This window comes from Strigops habroptila, chromosome 8 (assembly GCF_004027225.2).
Source record: "Strigops habroptila isolate Jane chromosome 8, bStrHab1.2.pri, whole genome shotgun sequence".
In the NCBI taxonomy this organism is placed as follows: domain Eukaryota; kingdom Metazoa; phylum Chordata; class Aves; order Psittaciformes; family Psittacidae; genus Strigops; species Strigops habroptila.
Genome location: NC_044284.2, coordinates 13,378,142 through 13,401,324, shown reverse-complemented (window position 1 = coordinate 13,401,324; position 23,183 = coordinate 13,378,142). Strand labels below are relative to the sequence as shown.

General features: G+C 39.4%; 1 protein-coding gene across 9 annotated transcripts in view; it reads right to left on the bottom strand.

Moving 5' to 3' along the window:
* NTNG1 (netrin G1) overlaps positions 1–23,183 on the bottom strand; it is a 161,579-nt gene that overhangs the window by 48,784 nt on the left and 89,612 nt on the right. For all 9 annotated transcript variants that reach the window (XM_030495688.2, XM_030495684.1, XM_030495691.1 and 6 more), the window contains exons 4-5: positions 13,496–13,668; positions 2,848–2,874 (exon numbers count right to left, since the gene is read on the bottom strand). In XM_030495688.2, coding sequence (XP_030351548.1) covers positions 2,848–2,874; positions 13,496–13,668 — 200 coding nt within the window. The remainder of the gene's footprint in view (positions 1–2,847; positions 2,875–13,495; positions 13,669–23,183) is intronic.

Sequence of the window (23,183 nt, the reverse complement as noted above, 5' to 3'; positions counted from 1 at the left end):
ATTTTGATGCATTTGGTCTATGTAAAATCATACAATCATTATTTTAGCAAGTAAAATAATGCAGTTTTCCGGATATTTACATACTGTATGTAAGCATTGTTTAAATTTATGATATGGTTTTGGGACTCATTGATTGCTAACACTTTCACCAGTATTTTTCCAGACATGGCTGAAAAATGCTGAAAGGGCCAGCACTGGAATCAAGAATGCTGGAAATGATCAGAGAAACTATTTTGCAACTGGTAAACAACAGCAGGTACAAATGACCTTAATGGGAAAGCTCTGATTTTATTCTTTTTTTTTCCTTTTTCTACTAGATGATCAGAAAGGATGTTTACTTAACGACCACTCTTTCTTTGTGTTCAAACTTTCATGAAGAGCTGCTTTAATACAAGATCCTTTGAGACAGGAATCTCAAAAAGGAATGGAGAATGATACATATATGTGCACACAGGTAAATCTATTTTTTTTTTCTTTCTTGCACTCGTTGCAGTTTTAAAAGTGTTGAATAAATGTTGCTTGCAGAGGCATCTTTGTATGCTGGCACTGTTGCCTTCATACTCCTCACGCCCCGACCCCATCCTCATTATATACTACGAAGAGCTTGGAGCACACAAAAGCCAATATCCCCTCCTCCTGTTAGTGTTTGCTGCCAGGCAAAATAAAACCCAAACTGTATCTCCTGAGAGTAAGTTCCTATGCTCCTACGGGGAAAAAATTCTACTGATATGAACACAAACATTGTATTAGCATAGAGAAAAGAAGAAATCATGCAGATCCATTAAAGCAGCCACTGGTAATTAATCTTGTTTGTTTTTATGTGTTAATTGTACTTCTGTTAAATTCTCTTAGAGACCAGTATAAATTTATGGGTTCTATCCTTGCTTAATGATAATTTTGCTATTTCTATCTTATAGGAAAGATGTTCAGAACGTTGTGCAAGTAGAGCTATTTTCCCACAAGCTATTTTAGAAAAAACACATGAGAATACCAAGCAGAGTATCAGTATTTACTTGTGCTCATCATGAAGAGATGCTCATGCTTCATCATTTCCAGGTAGGCAAAGAAATCTGTTGAATTCTACCACATATAATTCCAAGACATTTACAGTAGATTAAAGATAAAGCATATATTTCCTATGGAATGTTAAATAGACTTTTTCTTCATTTGTAATAGACAAACTGTACTAATCACCCCAGTGTAAAATACAAAGAGGTCAACAATGCATCCTTTCAGGTCACCATTGTTTAAAATATATTTGAGTTTCCCTATTAAGTTTTCAAAGGCCAACATCTGCTGATGCTCAGAAATGGTAGATGTGGTGACAAAGGCTGTATGGAGTGTGAAGTGAAAACACAACCATATAGTTCATGCAACACAGTACTAAGAAACTATAGCACAACAAAACTCCAAAGAGCTATTTTCCCATTCATCCAATTTCTGTTATTAATGGTAGGAATATTCCTGAGAACAGTGACATAAACGTCTTCTCTTTCATTTAGTTCTTCTATTATTATCGTTAATAATAATAATAAAAAATATATAAACACAAGGTTTTGAAAATAGCATATCACAATGCATTTATAGTCATGCAAATACCAAAGACAACACAACAGCAGGAAAATTACATTATTAAGATGGAAGGCTTTCATTTGCACATTATTGTCATTGATGCTGTTTCGCTATTTAAAGCTGCAAAACAGATGCCCTGGCATTCAGCCGTTAACACTGCTCTCATTTGTAAGGAGGCTAGTTTTGATGGCACTGAACTTGCTGTCTAGAACTTAACAGATCAGCACCACTCATGAGCTTAAGTAAACTGAGCTGATTTATAAATTCACAGACCTGACCCTGCATCATAAGAAGCAAGACAGTTTTACCCAAATTATAAGAAGCTTTTCAGTTTGGTATCGGGTGTGGCAAATTGCATTTTACTACTGTGATATTTTTATCATTGTGATATTTCCGCATCACACCAGTTGTGTCTAAAGCCTCTGCAAAGCTGAGGCAGCAGGGAATATTCTTTCAGTTAGCCGCAGCAGGATCCCATTTCTATCTCCCTGCTTTATTTGTAATTAACTAAAGTGGTATGACTGTGCACTTCTCAGTTATGGAACTCACAGCTGAGTTACTGTGCACGTAGTCCTTTCAAGTGTTTTATTTAATTAATCATCTCTTTCATTGATATAGTTCTTTAGGTAATGGTGTTATGGTTTCCTTGTAGTTTAAATATCATATTTCGGTGCTTTAATTGCATATAGGAGAGCAGATTTTGGTGAAGGAACTCAATGCTGTTTATTTTGTAGAGTAAAGCCCAGTTTAAAGGCTGCTCACCTTAATGCAAAGATTCCAGCAGATACACTGTACTTGCTAAGCTACATCATAAAAATGAAAACTCTTCCATTTATAAAGTCTTCCATTTTCTCTTTGAATTTACACACACACATGCATGAAAATCAACAGTCCTATACGTCTCTGTTAGTAGAAAACAACACTTTTTTTTCTTCTTTTTTTTTTTTTTCTAAAAAGATGCTCAACAAATATTTTCTGTGGAATGCTGTTTTAATTTTCTGCGTAACTCTCAGTTTTATAGCACTCAGTTTTCACTTGCTGATCAGAACTGACCAGAAAATTTGCGGTTGAAGGCAGATGTGTTGTCAGGAGTGACAGTCTCTCTGACCATGTAATACAGTTACATGTCAACGCAATAGAGGAAAGCCAATACATAGCTCCTGCACTATAGAGCGCATTTTCAGAGAAACATTATCTACAACAGAAAGAGATGTTGGGAAATTAGATCCTAGAAGCTCAATGACAATGCAAAACAAGACTGGTTTTATTACTTACTACCAATACTGGAAATACTGGGTATACCTGTAGAGAAAGAAAACACAAAAAAAGTATAGTTAGCTATTTGCTGCAGTTGGCTGAGCTATTGCATCTAAGATTCTAAAACCAATTTTCTCCTCATTTTCAGAATATTGTATCAATACATAGTTAAACCCAAGCAACTGCTAATATGTACCCAGCTCTTTAAAAATGCAGTCTTTAGCTTTTTCAGTATGAGGCTGCAGAGACCACTTAAATGTATTGACAGATGGGTATTTCTGGGACCTCCACCAGCTCCCTGAACTTCATGAATTTGTTCAAAACAGTTTTATATTTCAACTAACCAGCCATTAGGTTTAATGCTCTAGATAAAAATATCAGTCATGCATGTATTATGCAGATCTAGGAGAAGAGTTTAACCAAGGGATAGATGCACTGCTAACTGCTTTGGCCACCTGCTTAAATCAGTTCATACCTTCTGTTGCATTAACTGTATATAGCTATTTCTTCCTCTTTTACCTGACAGTTATCTAAATTAAGCTATGGAAAACTAATGTAATTGACCAAAACAATCTAATGCATTAGGTCGGTCATACTGACTAAGCCTCTCATTGATTTTTAAAATATTTGTATTTATTTATTTTCTCCCCTTCTCTTCATTTCAATTCCTAAACTGAATTATTGAAAGGAAATTATTCCAGAGACAGGTGAGATTTACCAGGAAAGGTGGGGCTGCTGAGGAGTAAAACTCCTCTGCTGGATTAGCAATGTGGGATCGCATGTTGCTTGATGCAGTCCCAACATGTAGCTTGTTATCAGGTCTGCCTTGGAAGGTATGTAGCACAAAAATATGGACGTGAAATCTTTCTTCAAAAGCACTTTTCTGTAGATTAAATGGCATTGCTAATGATACTATTACTAGTCTCTTGGGTTACAGTTACAAATTGCATATCAGTATTTAAATCGTGGGTATTTGCATCCTCTCAGTTAAATACAGTTTGTCTTTTCTAAGTTTTATTGACTTTTGATGGCATGCATTTTACTGCAGAAATCTGTCTGTTTTTCCATTAAACATCTGCTGTACTTCTTTCAACATCTATCTTGAAGTTCTGTCTTACTTAGAGATGGCATGGACCTCATTCTGCAATTAAGCAAACTGGAGTGAAAGAATGTCTTGGGGATAAATGATATTCACTGTAAGCAAGGCCGTAGAGTCAAGTTGGGAACATTTGTGACTTGTGGTATGGCCAAGACAATGCCGAAGTAATTGCACTGGCACAATGGCAACCATAAGGGGATCTTTTGTGTTTCACCATATCAGTGCTGGGGCTGAACTGCAGCTCTCTGGTTTCATATTCTCTGGAACCTGTGGTTAGGCAGGACACTGGGCACTGCACTGGAGACAGCACTTGCGGCTAACCGAGCCCCGCACTCAGATGTTGCTTTCAAATTTAATTATTTCTACTTCTGCTGAGATTAACATGTATTTTCCAAAATTTTACAATCATGAGTAGCTTTTGCTACTTAAGGATATCCTCATAATAGAACAATGCTGTTATAAAAGTGTTTTTTATTTTCAGTTGGGATGATGTTAGAGAATTCTATCCCTTTCCCTTAAATGTCAAAAAGGCAATCAATTTTCAAATATTTTTCCATGGAGTTTCAATAGCAGCTTGTTTACATTTTTGCAAGTCATTGTAGCTGTTTTAAATTAGCAGGATTCATTTTCCTTTATACACTGATGGAAGCAGCACAAATATTAGATAGAATACAGATACTGTGTTCTCGCACTCACGCTTCCACTGTGAAATGCTATTTGTATTTCCCCTGGGTATACTCCCCCGCCACAACCTCTTTCTCTCCTACACACACATACAAATATCCTTTCCTTTCTCTCCTGAACAGATTGTAGCAAAGGGAGAGGTTTTCCTGCAAGTCTGCTCTCCTCATTTTACTGTATTTCAAAATTTTCAATGAATTCATAGTGATAAATGTTTCCTGGGCAGAGAATAATGAAAACAAGATGCCTGCTAGCCTGAAGGGCTCCGTATTAACCTTGCGAAGTTGTCTTCAGGTTCTGTACAAAAAGCTCTTGCTATTTCTGCACAGAGTTTCTGGGTTGGTCTGATCTTCTGTAACCAGTTTGATTTCTGTAATACCAGGTATCCCTGTGTGTGATGGCTGGCCTTGATGGTGCACTACTTTATTTCCTTTCTGCTAAAGTGAGTGAGAATGGCACTTTGGAGTTTGTCTGGAAAAGAGCTGGTTATGCAGGGCCATGAAGCAGGATCATTAATACTCTGTGAAAACCGCACAGATGATGGGAAAATTATTCTTAGTACGAGTGTTTTTGTGAGATCTGGAGTTACATATTGAGGCTAGCTCTTGAATTCAGCTGAGCTGTATTTGGTGCAAGTCCTTAGATAAGGAGGCACAGGAGGTGTGATTCTGTCAGTGTGGAGGCACGCAGGGTCCAACCACATGGCCTTCTGCGGCACTGCCACTGGGGATACCAACAGGCTGCAGGGAGTCATTCCACTGCCAGCCTTTTGGATGGAAACTGGTACGTTACGTGATGTTGATTGTTTCCAGTAAACCTGGTATTGAAATCTGTGGGTATTTTGCAGCAGTGAAATGATGTGAGCAGGTTATAGAGAGAGATGAAGAATCAGGCCCATTACTTCCCTTGATGCACAACTTTATTAAGCTAGACATAAAGAGTAAGTAAAACCAAGTGATTGCATTTATGTCGATTCAGTTGTTAAACCAAAACAATGTTCAGTCTAAATTATCTTCCAGTTGAAATCACTGGGATGGTTATTAATGGTAATAGTTTTACAGTGAGAAAACAGCAAGTGAAGCGTGCAAAGAAAGTTCAGGGGTAGCTACTGCCCCCGAAATGGAAAACATTGCAGAAGAAAGTCTCTAATACTATTTATTATTTTTGACTTGACCTGAAGGTGCTGGTTTGGTATATTACATGTTCGCTGTAAGTGCATCTAAATATACATGCATTACTTGAGAGATAAAAATCTGGTCTTTTCCTTTCATATGATCTTCTGCACCTGCCTTGTAATTTTCTTGTTTCCTCTTTTTCCAGAAAGGGGTTGTTTTAGCTTTTAGCTATTAGATACCATGTAGCTGACTATTGAGAATGGAGAAAAAAGCAAATCAGATGCCAGCAAAGAAAGCAAGTTTTTGATTTCTTCTATAGTTTGTGTCAGTGTAAAATCTATAACACAAAGAAAAAGCATTTAGCTCTTTGTGAGAAGGACCACACTGCCACTTCCAGTCTTACTTCCAGGGCAGCTCATATGCTGCAGTCCCTCTTACCACCATCCTCAATGGTTGTGTGTGCTTCTCGCCAGAAGTGCACTTAATGCAGCGAGGCTGCATCTCCTCCTGGGGAGGGAGTACACGTGGGATGAAAGAATTATTCTGTCATCTTGGTCTTAGCTACCATTTTTCCTTTGGGCTTTTCTACCTCTTCTCCATCACAAGCTGAATGTGCACCCGTTGTATGACAGGGAGCTGGGGACAGGCTCCTGCTGCTATCAGAAGACTACACCCAGCTCACAGTTCACTTGCATTCAGGGAAAGAGTGTCACCGAGAGCTCAGTGAATTATCCAGGTGAGGTGAATACAGCCCAGAGACTAAGAATTAAGTATCTCCTCCTATGAAGACATGGCAGGATATGATGATAAATTATGCAGTGCAAGTCTGGATTCATATTAATTGCTGATCAGAGCTGCGTGAGATCTTTTCTGACAAAAGAGACATCCTTATAATTACACTCTACACCACACATTTTAACTCTTAATCAGGAACAAAATGTAGAGCTGTCCATGGCAAAGAGTCAGAGCAGGGCTGTTAATGTCACCTCTGATCTTTCACTAGAATATCTGTGCTGCAGCATGACAGCACTTCCTGCAGTAAGTCTTTTTTCCCTTTGCAACTCCTCCACTGAGGCATGATTGCAGTATCAGATCCTCAGCAGCAATTCCAGAAGTTTTGAATTCTCCAGTCATTTAAAGCCCTGAGAAGCTGGAGGAACCTAGCATCTTGTAATCCCTCAAAGAGAGTGATCATTATGATCATAGGAGTAAACTTTCATGTATTGCCAAACCTGTATTCAGCTGAAGGACCAGGCACAGTGGAAGACACAATTCTTAGGAAATTTCACTTGTGTTTCATTACAACAGCCCTAGAACTCCTGCTCCTGTTAATTTAGCATTTGCTTGCTCTGTAAAGATTGAAAAGCTTTCAATTTTTAGAGAAAGACCTGCTTAGATGAAGTTTGTTGTCTTCCACCTCTGCTTTCCCAAGCAATATTGCCACAAATTAATGGGACAAAGAAAATATTTAGTTACTGGTTTGTTGGGTAACACCTTTAAAAATTTGGACGACTTCTTCTGTTGTTTTAGTGACTCCAAACCAGTATTGAATACTCTCTGTCAAGGAAACTCCCAGTGAGATCAAAGTATTTTTTTCAAGTAATCCTAATTTATTGGTAGAATATTAGATATTAAAAACTTCAAAAATTCCAAACCAGACCATTTTTTTAGAACTTTGAGTATCCTAGAACAGACATTTTGCCTTCCAATACTGCTGCTTAAGGCCTAGAACCCTCTTTCATTTCTTCTCTTCACTGTATACAGCAAAAATAGAGTTGTTTGAAACCAGTGATGGATGGCAGCAATCAATTTCCCTGCAACAGATGCCACCATAGCCAGCTCAAACAGCCAGCTCAGCAGGGTCGCACAAGAAGGTAGAATACTGAAGAAAAATTTTTCAAGCTGCATTTAAAAAAAGCAAAAAAAAAAAAAAAAAAAGCACATTATTTGTATCACTTTGGTTTTTAGGTATGTACTTGCAATGTTTTGCTGGCCAGTGCAGAGGATACCAAGTTGGAGGGAAGTTAGTTTATCATTTGCAGGTTTCTCTGACACTTCTGTCTTCCTGAATGCTCTTGGTACACTATAATTTTTCCCTCATCACCAAATATCCCAGCCTGACATAGCTTTTGTGTAACATCTTCCTGTGGCTTTACATCTTCCGTAAGCTTCATGAGCCCCAGAATAATGTGCAATATAAAATAGGAACAATAACAAGCTTTGCTGTTTTGTAACATTACGTTCATAGGATCATAGAATCATAGAATAGTTAGGGTTGGAAAGGACCTTAAGATCATCTAATTCCAATATCTTTCTCTTTCTCTATGAAAGCTCAAAAATCATCAAGGAGCAATGTTTTACATTTTAAGCATGAGTGTCCCATTCTTTCCAATTGAGATAATGTGGGGTCACCTCTTCTACCTCAGTCATGAAGTAGGTACTGGAAAGCTCCTTCCAGTTGTTAGGGAGATTGGGGCACTTGAAAATGGGACACTATATACTTTATGAGTCTGCTTTGACAGTACTGTGGTCTTTTCAGTAACAGGGATCCATGTTACTTGGATTCCTGAATAGAAAGCCTGTCCATCCCACAACCTCTCTGGCAGCTTAATTTACCCCGGTCCTTCAAGATGGCTTTTTGTCAGCAAATATTCATAGGGAAACCTACAAACATGGATGAAGGCAATCAGTGCAATACTTGAAGTGCCATATTTTTTTTGTCACAAATGTTTATGTGGCAGGTATGCTGCAATAATGCCTTGTAAGTCTGTTCCCATTCAGGGAGGATTAAGGCTGTGTGGCTGAGACAAAGGCTGTACTATCAGGCATGGGGGGGAAATGTGAAGGGGGACATGACCCCCTGCAGAGAAATTCAGTAAAGTGATTGGGACTATCTGCCTAACTGTTGGCTGAAAAGAACCACTTATGTTCCCTGTGTCCTGCTCAATCCTTTGTGTCACACTGAACTATGAATTAGAAAAGCCATGTAACAGCTAGGAGGTGGTTTTCGCTGAGTGTCAAGCAGTTCTCATACAGGTTATTGGTTGTGGAGGGACTGACAAAAAGCTAGCAGGCTTTGATGGATGGCAGCCCAGTACAGTCTTCGACAACTCTGTCTGATGGAGCAAAGAACATAAGTGCCAAAGATGATCTAAACAACAGGAGGAAGAAAAGGGCTACTGCTGTCAGACACATACGACTGCTGAGGAGAAAAGCCGTCTTGTACTACCAAGTATAGAGAAATTCAATAAGTTCACTTTGAGTGTCAAAACATATTGCAGAAAAAACTATCCATAGAATGTGGCAGCACAAGGGAATAAATGTAATCACAAAATAGTCAATAAGATAGAGTGAAAATATAAAATAAACGCTATGCAGGAGACAAATGCGGAAATACTGTTAGTGCCAGTAAACAACAGAGTACTTGGTGTCTTTCATAAGCAAAGCAAAGCAAAAACGTTTTGTGTTTTCCTGAAAAACTCATGTTGACTTAAAATGAGAAGGATACAAAAACCAGATACATCATGACTTAGGCTGTGCCTGAAGTATAGTCTAGGATGGTATTTCGTGATCTGTAGCTTGAAATGGTGTAATAAAGTCTTATCAGCCACAAAAAAAAAAAAAAAGGTAGTAGAAGCAGAGCAGTGGAAACAACAGAAGTTCATGTTGGGAAAGATTTGGAAATAGACATTAGGCTTCTTGTTGAATCTGAGCAAATTTCCAAAATCAGAGGATTTCTGAAAAAAAAGGATCTTTTTATTTTATGGGGGGAAAAAGCCAATCAAACCAAAACCCAACACCCCCAACCCCAAAAAACCCAAACCCAAACCAACCAACAAAAATCCCCAAACAAAACAAAACCAACCAAACCTCCAAAAAACTTCTGAGTGTTTCATTTATACAACTATTTTTAGCTGTATCTTCTTTAAACACACTCATATAAAAAACCCCTCAAAACCCTTTAAAATTTTAAATATTTTGGTCTTAGGCGGAAAAGATAGACTCTGAAAATTGGATGAAGGAATAATATCAAAGGGACACTATATTACTGGATTATACAAAGTGTCCCCAGGGAATTAAAGTAATATATCAAGGGAAATTTAGGGTCAAACCAGAGAAGTCAATTCTATCAACATGTTCCAGCAGCTATTTATAGAATTCACTCCTGACTAGGGAGACTATAATGCTGCATTGCTGACCACACGATGGAGATGGTGACATAAACACAACAGGGTAAGAGAAATTACATTGGATGTGCAGAGTTTATACAAAGATGCAAAAATTCATATTCTCCAACATATGCGGCATTAGATCAGGAAATGACAAAAGAAATGAAGCTTTTACGTACCATAAATGATTGCTGCTGGTAGCAAGTAATCAGACAACCCACAAGAAGAGAAGCTGATTTAGTTCTGACTAGTACATAGGACCCAATCCAAGAAGTAGTTATCAATGAACCACTTCTGGAGTGAAAGGCAACATAGTTGTTCAGAAGGAACAGCATGAAAAAAAAATCTACCATAGTAATATTTAACTTTCAGAGAGTGAGCAGATAAAATGACTTATTTAGAAGAAATATTAAAAGAATAGCTAAAAAGATTTAACGTCAACAGCATGGAGGAAGATGAAAATGTATGAAAGACTCAGAATAATCACATATAACCCATCTTTTTTTTTTAAATTATAAAAGTTAACTATCTTATAAACAACAATAACAAAAAACCAACCAACCAACAACCAAAAAAACCCAAACAAAAGATAAAAAAAAAACAACCACAAAAAACCAACACCCAATCCAAAATGGGTGTTCATTCTTCACCAGAATGAAGATTTTGGAAAGTGTTAAGTCATCTCAGTATCTCAGTGAAGAAAGACAGGGAGAAAAAAAAAAAAAACCCAAAGCATAAAATCTGTCAAGTTAAATATAAGCCACAGTATTTTGAGAATCAACTTGCTACAGACATAAAAGCTAATAATACCTTTTTGTTAAAATAGCCACTCTAGAAGCAGAAGGCATCCCAGAGAGATGACTAGGTAGAGAGGCAATCAAGGTATTAAAATACTGAATACTAAATTAATTGTTTTCACTGATGTTCACAACAAAGAAGGTTAGAGAGATTCTCACAATCTGAGGATGTTTCTCAATGTCTATCATAATCTGAAAGTGTTTTAGCAGATGTAAATAAAATCAAACTATAAGAATTGCCATAGGTGATGTTCACCCAGGAAGTGTTTTAAAGGAACTAAAATATGACACTTCTGAACTAACTACTGTAACATATAACCTGTCATTTATGTCAGCCTCAGTGCCAGAACAAATAATGTAACTGTGGCACCATACTTAAAAAGGACCGAAGGGCTGATCGCTGTAATAACAAAATGGAAAGCAGACATATTTTTATGCTATTGTAAAAAATTCATGTTGTTCTTATGTCTAGAATATCATGTGTAGTTTCAGCCTCACCAAATTAAAAAATGACATCACAGAACCATCAAAGATGACCAGAGATGTGGCATGGTTTTGTATATGCTAAGATTAAATAGATTAGGATTCATCATTTAAAAACAGGCTAGAGGAGTGGACATGTCAACTCTGTATAATTAGGAATGGTGTAACAGACTTAAATAGGGATACATTATTCTGTTTCTTCTTATCTAAGGACGTACAGACTTAACCATATAAAAACATTTAAAGCAAACAAAAGGAAATACCTTTCATTCATTGTGTCTTTAAAATGTGAAATGTATTGCCATAAGATGTCACTGAGTTCAAGCTTATGACAGTTAGGTCTCTGCTCGGCAGCTAGTAAACACTGTGACTAAGACGGAGGATCCAGCTCAGAAAGACAGTTTATTGCTGGCAACTGGGATGGCAAAGAAGAAAACCTTTATACTTCTTCCTGTTTCCCATAAATTCCTGATGCTGATCACTGCTGAAGTCAGGATTTGAGGGTAAGTGGAGTATTCACCAGTTCAAACAAGGTTACATTTTTGTGATGATATCATCATAATAGTAAAACCCAGAAAAGACTGCCTATTATTTGCAAAAAGTTTTGATTATCGATGGAATTGTATATCTGATGGAATTCAATAATGTTGAAAGTTGTTTTAACAAGCTTCAGGCATCCTTTTAGTGGGTGCTAATTCCACTGTTCCGTCTGGTGTGTGTTCAACTGATTGGAAATGATGCAACTGACATAGCAAGCTGCATTTAGAAAGATTCCCAGTGTTCAGATGTATCTTGTCACTGGTTTAGATGATTGCTGGGGTAGCAACTGCATTTTATATTTTTTATATATATATACACACACACACGTATATATATAAGAAAGAAATGTATATGTGTGCATACCTGTGTGTGTGTGTGTGTATATGTATATATAAAATATATGAATAAAACCAACCTGGTAAATCTCACCATTTTTTCTGAACATAGCTTTAAAGTATTAAGTCTGTGATCTACACTCACTTTTTATAACATGTGAAAAAGTGACTACTCTTACAAAATGTTTTTCCCCCGCTTTTTGGAAGTTCATTTTTTTTCTGCTCAGTAAAATTTTTATCATAATTTCATGCTCCCACACTTCACGGTTTGTTACTTGGTCTATTACTCTCACATTTAACTTGATAAGGTTCTGCTTCCTATGATATTAATTTTTGAGTTTTGATTCTTCACAGCTGCTGCTTTGAAGTCTTAGATAACATTCTGAGCATTGCACATTGCTCCTGGTTTTAAACTTTTCATCCAATTGCAGTACATATCTCTGTTTCTCCCAAATAACTTTTCAGTAAATTGTTATATTCTAATATTTTAAAATGAATGTTTTGCTTTTAATCAGGACAAAACTGTGGACTATTCTTAAGCTAGTAACTTCTGTCAAAAGGTTTGGTGATTTATCCTCATCTTCTTCAATCCTTTCTTCAAAGGAATTTAAGTCTGCTATTCAGAGCATTCTAAATTATTGTGTATTTCATAGATGCATGAAAGGAAGAACTGATGCTTGTACTTGTCTTTGTGCCCTCTCTTTCAGCAGCGTGTTCTTTTTGACCCAATCCTGTCAGGAAATGCAGCTGTCAGTAACTTCATTTGGATAATACGTGTGCTGGAGTAGTGTGTATGTGTGTTGTTGAATGGTTATTAGCTGGAAACAAGCAGATACAAAACCTCAGGTTTTGCCCTCGCCTTCCCCCTTCAACAGAGTGATTTAAAAGAATGTATGTAAATCTGGACGGCAGGTCAGCATCAAGTAAAAATTTCCTTTATCAACTGCTAGATCTTTACCTATTAGTTGAAAAAATTTGGTCTGAGATTACTTAACTTCCTTAAATGGACAAAAAAGAAAAAAAAAAGAGCAAGGGCCTCCTCTCACATGATGAGCTGAGGTTGTTTCGACACTTGAGTCAGGAAGGATGTACGAATGCAGGAAGGCGCTGTGGCCAGAGCAGTGCTGCAGGTATTCTCATGGGTTTCTCTCCTCTGTATGTGATTTTTATGTGAAGGGCCTAATTCTTTCATTCCTTAGCCCTTTCCGTGCAGTGTCACAGGATTTGTCTACAGATACAAATATGCAGTTCTCATGCAAGTTATTTAAAACCATGTGAGAGCATAGATATGTATACAGACAATTAACACAATTTGACACCTTGTCCAGTTACACGCACTGGGTCATAAAGAAATGACAAACTTTAGCCAGTATTAATCTTCCTTCAGAGTCATGATACAGGGCAGAATTCTAACGATGAAATAACCTTATTATATAGAACTACTTACAGATATTAGCAGTGCCCTTAGGTATAGGCAGATAAGAACCAGGACTCCACGGTCGGCCCTGGTAATTCTTCTTGCATTTTCCACAGTCTGGGCCAGTTGTATTATGCTCACATTCACAAAGTAGTCTTTTGTTTTCTTCTTTACAGCCAGTAGCATGAAGGTTGCACTTACACCTATTTTAAAAGGCAAAAATAACAGGAAAAAAAAAAGTTGGATATTATTTAGAGATGAGTTTACGTTCAGATTAAGTCTTAGTAAACCATGGGAACTACACTATTTTTGTGTGTTTTGCCTGTATTATTGCTTTAACATGGTTTACAAGACATAACTCAAATAGCATGTTGTAATATCTTCAGCTCTCACAGATCTAAAAGCAGTAATTTCACTAAGACTCCAAGATACTGAATCTTTTCTTGTTTTCACTAACACAGCTCCAGTGAGATGGACTGAATTATTCATAATTTTCACTACAGACAGGCCTATAATCTTGCAAAAATTCAAAAGTTACTACTCCCAAGAACAAAACAAGACTTCTGCTCATGTCCTTAGAGAATCTGGCCCAAATTAAGATCCAAGTTAGGCTCCAGGAGTCTGAGACTTCAATTAAATATTCTCTGCAATGACAAACTTCAATGGAAGGGAAGCTCACTATCATGGTATTTTACCATTCTTGTTCAGCAAGTACTTTCTTGCTCAGAAAGGAATTTTTTTTGCCTACTTTAATTGATATAATTGTAGGAGCTGAAGGTCAGAGGAAATATTTTAGTAGGCACATTTAGTTTTACTTAGTAAAGAACACCTAATTGAACCTTGCAACAAAATCATTAGCTAAACCAGAATCTGCATCTGGTCTTAGAGCAATTTTGTGTTCCTTAAATTCCACTCTTTCCCTGAAACTAGGACACTTACAGCATGGGATGCTAGTTTCATGAACAGTAAGTTGTTGTCGCCTCTTTCCATCCCTTTCCAACAGATGTCAAACCTGGCTAAAATTTGTTTCTGTTTGGGGCTGGAGAGAAAACTAGTATTCAACAACCCTGTCTGTTTGTTTTCCTAATGATTGTACATCTAGTGATGTAAAGGGTTCTCATGTAGGCATTTGTCACCTGCTCTATATAGTGACCAATAATTAGAGCAACATAACACATGGAATAGCCAAGTGCAAATTAACAGCCGTCAAACTGACTTCCATTTGGAAGGAAAACGACCTGGAGCAACTGGCCACATACATATATATCCCCAGGGTAAAACAAGCTTGCAGTTGTCGTAAGTGGCTGCTGGAGAAAATCCACAAGAATCTGTAATACAGAAGATGGTGGAGCATTCTCCTCAATGCTAGAAATGAGGCAGATAAAACTGCTGTTGTTTGAACAATGCTCATTCTAAAGAAAAACAGGTTCAACACCTTTTAAATTGAAATTACCAAAATGTAGTCAATATTCTAGACAAAATAGTGTGATTCATTTTTTGTATAATTTCCAAAATATTGATGCTTAAACACTACATTAATTGTAAAGTAAATTTTCAATGACTAGCTACTGCAGAATGAAAGATGCCTGTTTGGGTGTTGGTGGATGAGATATGCTTATTCACGTACAGATTGAAGATTTTGGTGAATGGTGCTGCTGTTAAAAAAAGAGTGATGGGTGGTTTAAATAGAGATAAATAATAATGACAAGACCAAAAAAGTAGATAGAAAGTCAGAAGAGAAAAAAGCTGGAGAGACTGTGGACAGCGTGGAGTAGCTACAATAAATGAGAGAGGAACTGAAAGGATTTCTTTCAGGGGGAGAGTTCTGCTTTATTAGAGGGACTCATCAGGGTCAGAGGCAGCAAACTGTTCTGAGGAAAAGCTGTAGTTCCTAGGGCTCTGAAAGGGTGCTGCAGACTAGAAGGGGAACTGAGGTGAGAAAAATAAATGTAGGTACATCTGCTAATTGGTGTAAATGTGCACAGCTCTCTTAATAAGCACCTGAAAATAGAAAACTCTGTCAGAAAAAGATTGTGTCAGAAAACCTTGTGCAAAGTCTGTTTGCACTTCTTAGATGATGTACTTGCCATATGTTCCTGAAGAGATAGACTGACCCTTCCTCAATTTTGCTTGCATGGTTAAAAGTCTTAGGCGGACTCTGGCCTTCTCTGTCTCCCTCTGCTTCTACTCAGTCCTGTCCCATGCCTCTTCATAAATATACAAAACATATGCATATATTTCTATATATGGATGCGTATGTGCACGTACAAACAAATCCCATAAATACTCATGCATACTGATTTCTTTTTATTTCCCTCATTCCCTAATTCCACTGTGATCCATCTCTTCATAGGCTGCCTCCTTCTTTTCCTTATTTCTCAGGCAAGAGAGCATGGACAGCATGGAATAGATCTACTGATGGTTCTGGTGCCCATATTTTTAATTTCTCAGGCCAAGATTGTTGCAGAGGAAGGGCTTCTTAGCCCAGAGCTGTGGCATCATGCCATGGTAGCTGCTCTGTGGTCCACCTGGCTGGGCCCATGCGGTACCACAACAGACAGGGTTTCTGCAGAAGACAGCTTCTGTGATTTTAGCCACCAAGCTCCAACAGACAAAGGAAAACCACATATTTTGGAGTTCTGTGTTTGTACCAAATATGGGCACGTTTTCACAAAAGCAGCAAAACGCATTTTCTTGTGGAAGTAATTGGGTACCTTCTGTGGAATTTTAAAATGCTATTTATAGATTTGAAACAATCAGCCCTCATACAGGCATTCAGAACAAACATACACAAAACAGAATGTAGGGACATCTTGGCCACTTAGCTTCCTAAATGAAGGAGCTGCTAAATGGCTCTTTCTGCACTAAACCAGTAGAATAATCACAGGTTCATTCAATCAATGCCATTTTGCAAATCCCTAAAATGCTGCATACTGCCATAAAAGAAAATTGCAAATAATACTATGTTTAAGAGAAACAAGAGCAAACTTTCTACTCCCTCCAATTAAACAACAAAACCGCAAACAACCAACCTCCCCCCCAAAAACCACCAACAAAACCTCCCAGCAATGGGGAGAGAGGTATAGCTTTCTAGGAGTATGATTTAAATTGAATGAGAGAAAAACACAAATTAGATCACTGCAAAAAAAAAAAAAAAAAAAAGACTAATCAGATCTTATGATCAGACATAAAAGACCGATCTAACATCTTTGTAAGCAGAGGGTAGCCAAAACCTAACATTAACAACCAAGCAAAAAAAGAACCGACAATGCTGAATAATCCTAAAACCTGTCAGAATAATTAAATTTTGCTGTGTGTAATTTCCCAGGAGTAGAAAGTAAGGAACAAATGTAGTCACTGTGGTGTTCTACAAGACTAGCTAAAGATCAAAGATCAAGGTAAAAAAATACATTTATATTAAAAATGTCAAATGTAGAGTTAATGAGAGCTAGTTAAAGTGGGCACAAACAGAAATGTTAAAAATATCCCAACAAACAAACACGAAAGGTCAGACAATGTGTGGCAAAACCATTACCTTTGCTGTCTTAGTGTATAGGCAATATAAAAGTTGGGCTTGGTTTATGATCATTAGTGTTACACAAGTATGGAAAAAATTTCTGGATTAATAAAATCTGAAGAGATTAAACTGGAGTTCTTGTTAGTGTCAGTAACTATGCATAGGGAGGAAAAGAGCAGAAGCATAAGAAGGAAAAGACATTCAGAGGAGTGAACTTGAGGTTCTGATTCTCCTCTCGCACCAATTTTTTGCTGAGGTCACTTCACAGATCTTGGACAGATTAATCATGATTTCACAGCAAATGAAGGACATACCTGAATACTGAATTGAGTGTAAATTGCAGACAGTGCTAAAACTTAAAGAGAAGAAAAAGCATCTGTGGATAGCAAGTTGAACATAAGTTGGAGGGTACTGTGTCTGGGGAAAACCAAGCTGATACCAAATTCTGTGCTGTATGTGGAGAGGCATTTTTACTGAAACAGGGAAATGATATTTTGTATATGTCTGGTTTTCTAGAAGGCTGTGCTTGGAATTGGGCAATCTGTTCCAGGGACCTTACATACATCAGAGTGTATGTACGGACAATCTCAGAGACTTCTGCAAAGAAGAGGAATGCCTGTTGTGCTTGAGGGACAGACTCCTCTGGATGAATGAAAGAGGTAAATGTGCATACTGGGGCTGAGAGATGACTAGAGTGCAATAACAAGGTACTTCTTTTTGCAGGACAAGCAGTAAGGAAAACTGAAATATTTAAGGTTGCAGAAAAAAGACTATTTACCTAAAAGTACCATCCAGACAGGCCATGAGAGAACCACTCTTGTGATGAGATGTACTGGCTTGTGAGCAGTGCGAAATCAAAGCAGCACAGGCTGGACCATAGGCATTTCAGGTAGCTGGGAATCAGCTGAGCACCACTGATCTGGTAGTTGATTTGGGCTCTTGTCAGATCACTGTCAGGATGTGGACATCAGCTTCCTTTGGAAGACTGCGCAAGTTCAGAGTCCTTCATCTGTCTCATTTCTTTTTCTAAGGAAAATTACCTTTCTTCTCTGCTCCAGAGGTAATATTTTGTTAACTTATGTGAATATATAATGATAAATTATTACTAAAAATCCTAGGTACTGTTTGTAATTTCTTTAAACACTTGCTTGGAAGGGCTGTTCCTAGCTGTTACTGCTTTAAATCTGAGAGAGTAACAAAAGCCTTAATTAGATTTACATAAAAAGCACATTAAACACAAAATGTCATTTAGCCTTTTGTAGATGCTTCCATTAGAAGAACATGGTCACTTTGGCTGCATGTGTAAGAATGGAGAAGTTGCGAAAACCTAAAAAACTGCTTCCATAGCCTGTGTAGTGAGTTCCAGAGGACGGTATTTCATGCCTGTATGGTTTCTGGAAATCCGAAGAAAAAAGTCCAAGTATTTTACAAGGTAAAATTATGTACGCATGCCCAGAAATACAGTTACTGGGTAGCAGTGGGTGCATAACAGCTGCCTGGCACATCAAGGGACAATTGAGGAAGCTGTAATAAGTACAGCAGTTTAGCGAATACAGGTTAAGGTATGGCAAATGTAAGGGGATGTATGCTGCAGCTTTTGCACTGCACTGTCAAACAGCCTAAGGGCAAAAAAAGGATAAAGCAAATGTTAAGGGCAAGGTGCAGTTCTGAGATACAGTATATGCTCACCATAAATGGCATTGCTGAAGTCTAATGCTTTGTACATCTTTACAAAAAATGTCTGAAGTCCATAATTATAAATATCAACAACTCCCTGAGTGATTAGGTTACCTACAGGGAGATGCAGGCCTTGAAACAGCATTCTACCCGAAGGGAACAGTTGTCTGCCTGTTATATCTGGTGACAGTTTCTCCAGACTTTCCTGTGTTGATTGTTGTGGGAGCGGCTCTGTCAATGCCAAGCTCGTGGAAGCGAACACTATGTCCCCACAATACTTGTCTCCATTTGGAAACTTCCATCCTGATGTTTCCACAGCTCAGCTGATATCCATCTTTCCAGTTCAACTTGTGAGGACTCTTTCTGCTAAGCAGCCTGGTTACAGCACATGCAAGAACACATTTCCCTCTAACGTGCAAATTCAATTTTGAACCACTGGAGATTGATATTGCTGTCCAACACTATAAACTCTAATTGTGTGGGAGAACAAATTTGTTTTTCTGACCACTCATCTTTGACAGACTCATTATTTTGTCATAAAGCAATTGAAATGATATTTTTGGCAGTTACATAAGGCATAGGAAGCACTCTGGTGTGTTGAACGAGCAGTGCTGTTGTAGTGGGAGCAGGAGCCCCAGGCGCGCTGCATTCCTCACAGACTCTATTTACATACAGACAAGTGACATTAAAATGCTGTAAATATCACTAAGGTAATTGCTAATAGCATGCTGATGCTCTTACATGTGAGTGCCAACCAACAGACTGGGGGTCACATGAGGGGTTCATTTATGTTGAAGAGATCATTCATGAGAAAGAAAGACAAGAGAAGCTCTTTGATACATATTTAACGACTAGCCATATGTTCCTCACTTAGATACGTCTTTGGATCGTTCTAGGTCATCACCAAAGTTTGGAAAACCAACTTAAAAACAACTTGTAAGCCCTCCGTACAGACTCTTTTATTTTTACATGCCACAAGTCAGCTCTCTGCTTGCCAGGTAAGCAAAGCCTGAACGTGCAGAGGAGTTGACATGTTTGCCCTTCGCATTACTGCCCACACAACTTTAAATACCACTCCCATACACTTTTAATTAGGCATTTTAAAATTCTGTTAGCAATGTCGGGAGCCTTAGTCAGCTCCCCAGTGCTAGCAACTGCTTCCAGCACCTTGTTACACTTGTCCTAAAGGACTTGGCTGTGTTTAGCATGACATCAAATGTGTTAAGACTGTCATCTACGTTATGCTTCTCAAGTTTACTAATGAACTTGAAGCAGCTTCACCAGTGGGATTTAGTTTTGTAACATAATGTAGACAAATATAATACTTCCATATTGCAAATGCATTTTAAATGATACCTTAGCCATGAAGGAGGAAGAGAGAAAAGTTGAGAAAGTGAAAGCTACCTTTAAAAGATTGCCTCTACCTTTAAAAGACACCATGAAATCTTTGCGCTAAAACCAGCTTTGCATCTGAAACATTAATTTTTCTTCAGGTTTTAGGTTTGGTTTTTTTTAATTTTATTTTATTTTTCTTTTTTGACACCTTATGAGACTAATTCATCATAACTGGAGAAACTGTACTGGTAAGTGACATAACTCTTGCACCAATGAGTATACAAAGTAAGCATAGAACCAACTCAGTTGGAAAAGACCTTTAAGATCATCATGTCTAACCGTTACCCCAGGACTGCCAAGCACACCACCAAACCGTGTCACTAAGGGCAAACCGATCTCCCCTCATGGCTGCACCTCATGATCTTCACTTGCAGCCACCCCTTATCTGCCCCTCATAGTGGTCCACACTGTACAGCTGCTGCCGAGCCCCCCATGGCCGTTCTTCACACCCCATGGCTGCCCCTGCTCTCACCACATGATCTTCCCTCATGATCTTCCCTCATGGCCACACCTCACATCCCATGGCTGCCCTTGCTCTCCCCTCATAATCTCCCCTCATGACCGTCCCTTCTTTTTCCTCACAATCTTCCCTCATGGCTGCCCTTTATGTCCCCTCATGATCTCCCCTCATGATGGCCCCTCATCCCTCATGGCCGCACCTCCAATCCCCTCATGATCTCCACTCATGACTGCCCCTTCTTATTCCTCATGATCTCTTCTCATGGCTGCCCCTCCTCTTCCCTCATGATCTCCCCTCATGGCCACCCCTCCTCTCCCCTCATGATCTCCCCTCATGTTGGTCCCTCATCCCTCACGATCTCCCCTCATGGCCACCCTTTCTTTTTCCCTCATGATCTCCCCTCATGGCTGCCTCTCCTCTCCCCTCAAAATCTCCCCTCATGGCTGGCCCTCCTCTCCCCTCACGATCTCCCCTCATGGCTGCCCCTCCTCTCCCCTCAGAATCTCCCCTCATTGAAGCCCCTTCTTTTTCCCTCAAGATCTCCCCTCATAGCTGCCCCTCCTCTCCCCCCATGATCTACCCTCATGGCTGCCCTTCCTCTCCCTTCCTGATCTCCCCTCATGCTGCTCCTCCTCTCCCCTCATAGTCTCCCCTTATGGTCACCCCTTCTTCTTCCCTCAAGATGCCTTCTTATGGCTGCCCCTTCTTTCCCTTCATGATCTCCCCTCATGGCTTCCCTTCCTCTCCCTTTATGATCTCCCCTCATGGCCTCCCTTCCTCTCCCCTTATGATCTCCCCTCATGGCCACCCCTTTTTCCCCTCTCAGTATCTCCCCTCATGACTGCCCCTCCTCTCCCCTCAAAATCTCCCCTCATGGCCACCCCTTCTTTTTCCCTCAAGATCTCCCCTCATAGCTGCCCCTCCTCTCCCACCATGGTCTACCCTCATGGCTGTCCTTTCTCTCCCCTCAAAATCTCCTCTTGCAGCTGCCCCTTCTTTTTCCCTCACGATCTCTCCTCATGGCCACTCCTTATCTCCCCTCATGGCTGCCCCTTCTTTTTCCCTCAAGATCTCCCCTTATGGCTGCCCCTTCTCTCTCATGATCTCCCCTCATGGCCACCCTTTCTTTTTCCCTCAAGATCTCTTCTTATGGCTGCCCCTTCTTTCCCTTCATAATCTCCCCTCATGGCCGCCCCTCCTCTCCCCTCATGATATCTCCTCATGGCTGCCCCTTCTTTTTCCCTCAAGATCTCTTCTTATGGCTGCCCCTTCTTTCCCTTCATGATCTCCCCTCATGGTCTCCCCTCCTCTCCTCTTATGATCTCCCCTCATGGCTGCCCCTTCTTTTTCCCTCAAGATCTCTTTTTATGGCTGCCTCTTCTTTCCCTTTATGATCTCCCCTCATGGCCGCCCCTTCCTTCCCCCTATGATCTCCCCTCACGGCCACCCCTTCTTTCCCCTCATGGTCACCCCTTCTTTTCTCTCACGATCTTCCCTCATGGCCTCACCTTCTTTCCCCTCATGATCTCCCCTCATGGCTGCCCCTTCCTTCCCCTCACGATCTTCCCTCATGGCTCTTCCTTCTTCCCCTCATGATCTTCACTCATGGCTGGCCCTTCTCTCCCCTTATGATCTTCCCTCATGGGTGCCCTTCCTCTCTCCTCACGATCTCCTCTCATGACCACCCTTCACCCCTCATGGCCACCTCTTGTCTACCCTCATGATCTCCCCTCATGGCCACCCCTCGTCTTCCCTCATAATCTTCCTTATGGCCAACCCTCTCTCCCCTCATGATCTCCCCTCATGGCGACCCGTATCTCCCTATCTCTTTCTCTCCCTCTCCCACTGACTGATGTCTCTGACATGCCCCTTGTGCTGCCCTTTGCATTTCTAATGCAAAAGAGGAGGATGCACTAGTTCCTATGTTCTCCACCTGTATGGGACAAATTTAGACACAAATTTCTCTGGTCCAAGCCCAGATTCACAGCTGAGCAGGGAAGTTGCCCTAGAATTGCGCCACATCAGGGATTTCATCATGAAAATAGTTAGATAAGTCTGTTTTTCATTTAAATTTCTCTAACAAATGGAACATCTTTTCACAGAAGCTCACAGTCTCAGAAACACCACGTGCCTGCTGAATATTCTTATTTATTATATCGTAGGATTTTTCCATGTTATGTCAAAGCCACAGAGTATGCTGGTCCTTATGTTTATTTGCAAAGCTTCATAGGTATCTACACAGCTTTACTATTGAAGGAGATTTTGTGAGGATGAAAACAAATATAAAGGTCACTGTTGTGAAGACATAAAATGATTGCCAGCCAGTTTATTTCTTTGAGGATGGAACAGACAATGAAACACACATAAAAGAGGTAATGAGATAATTACTGCAATCCAGGCTACCAGTGCTCACTGCAGGGACTACCTATCTGAATAAGTTCTAAGCTAAAAGAGTCAGAAAAACTAAGGACAGTTGGCAATGAGAAAATGGAATGGATTGCTGGCTGCAAGTAGGTCTGCTGAACAAATGTTGCAGCTCACATGAAGTAGGAAAGTCAATTCTGGTTTTTATTCAGTATTTTTTGAGCCATATGAATATCTCAGGTCCACGTTGCTCCTGGACTCAAGTCCAAAAAAGGCACTACATTTTTTTTCTGGAAGTTATGAAT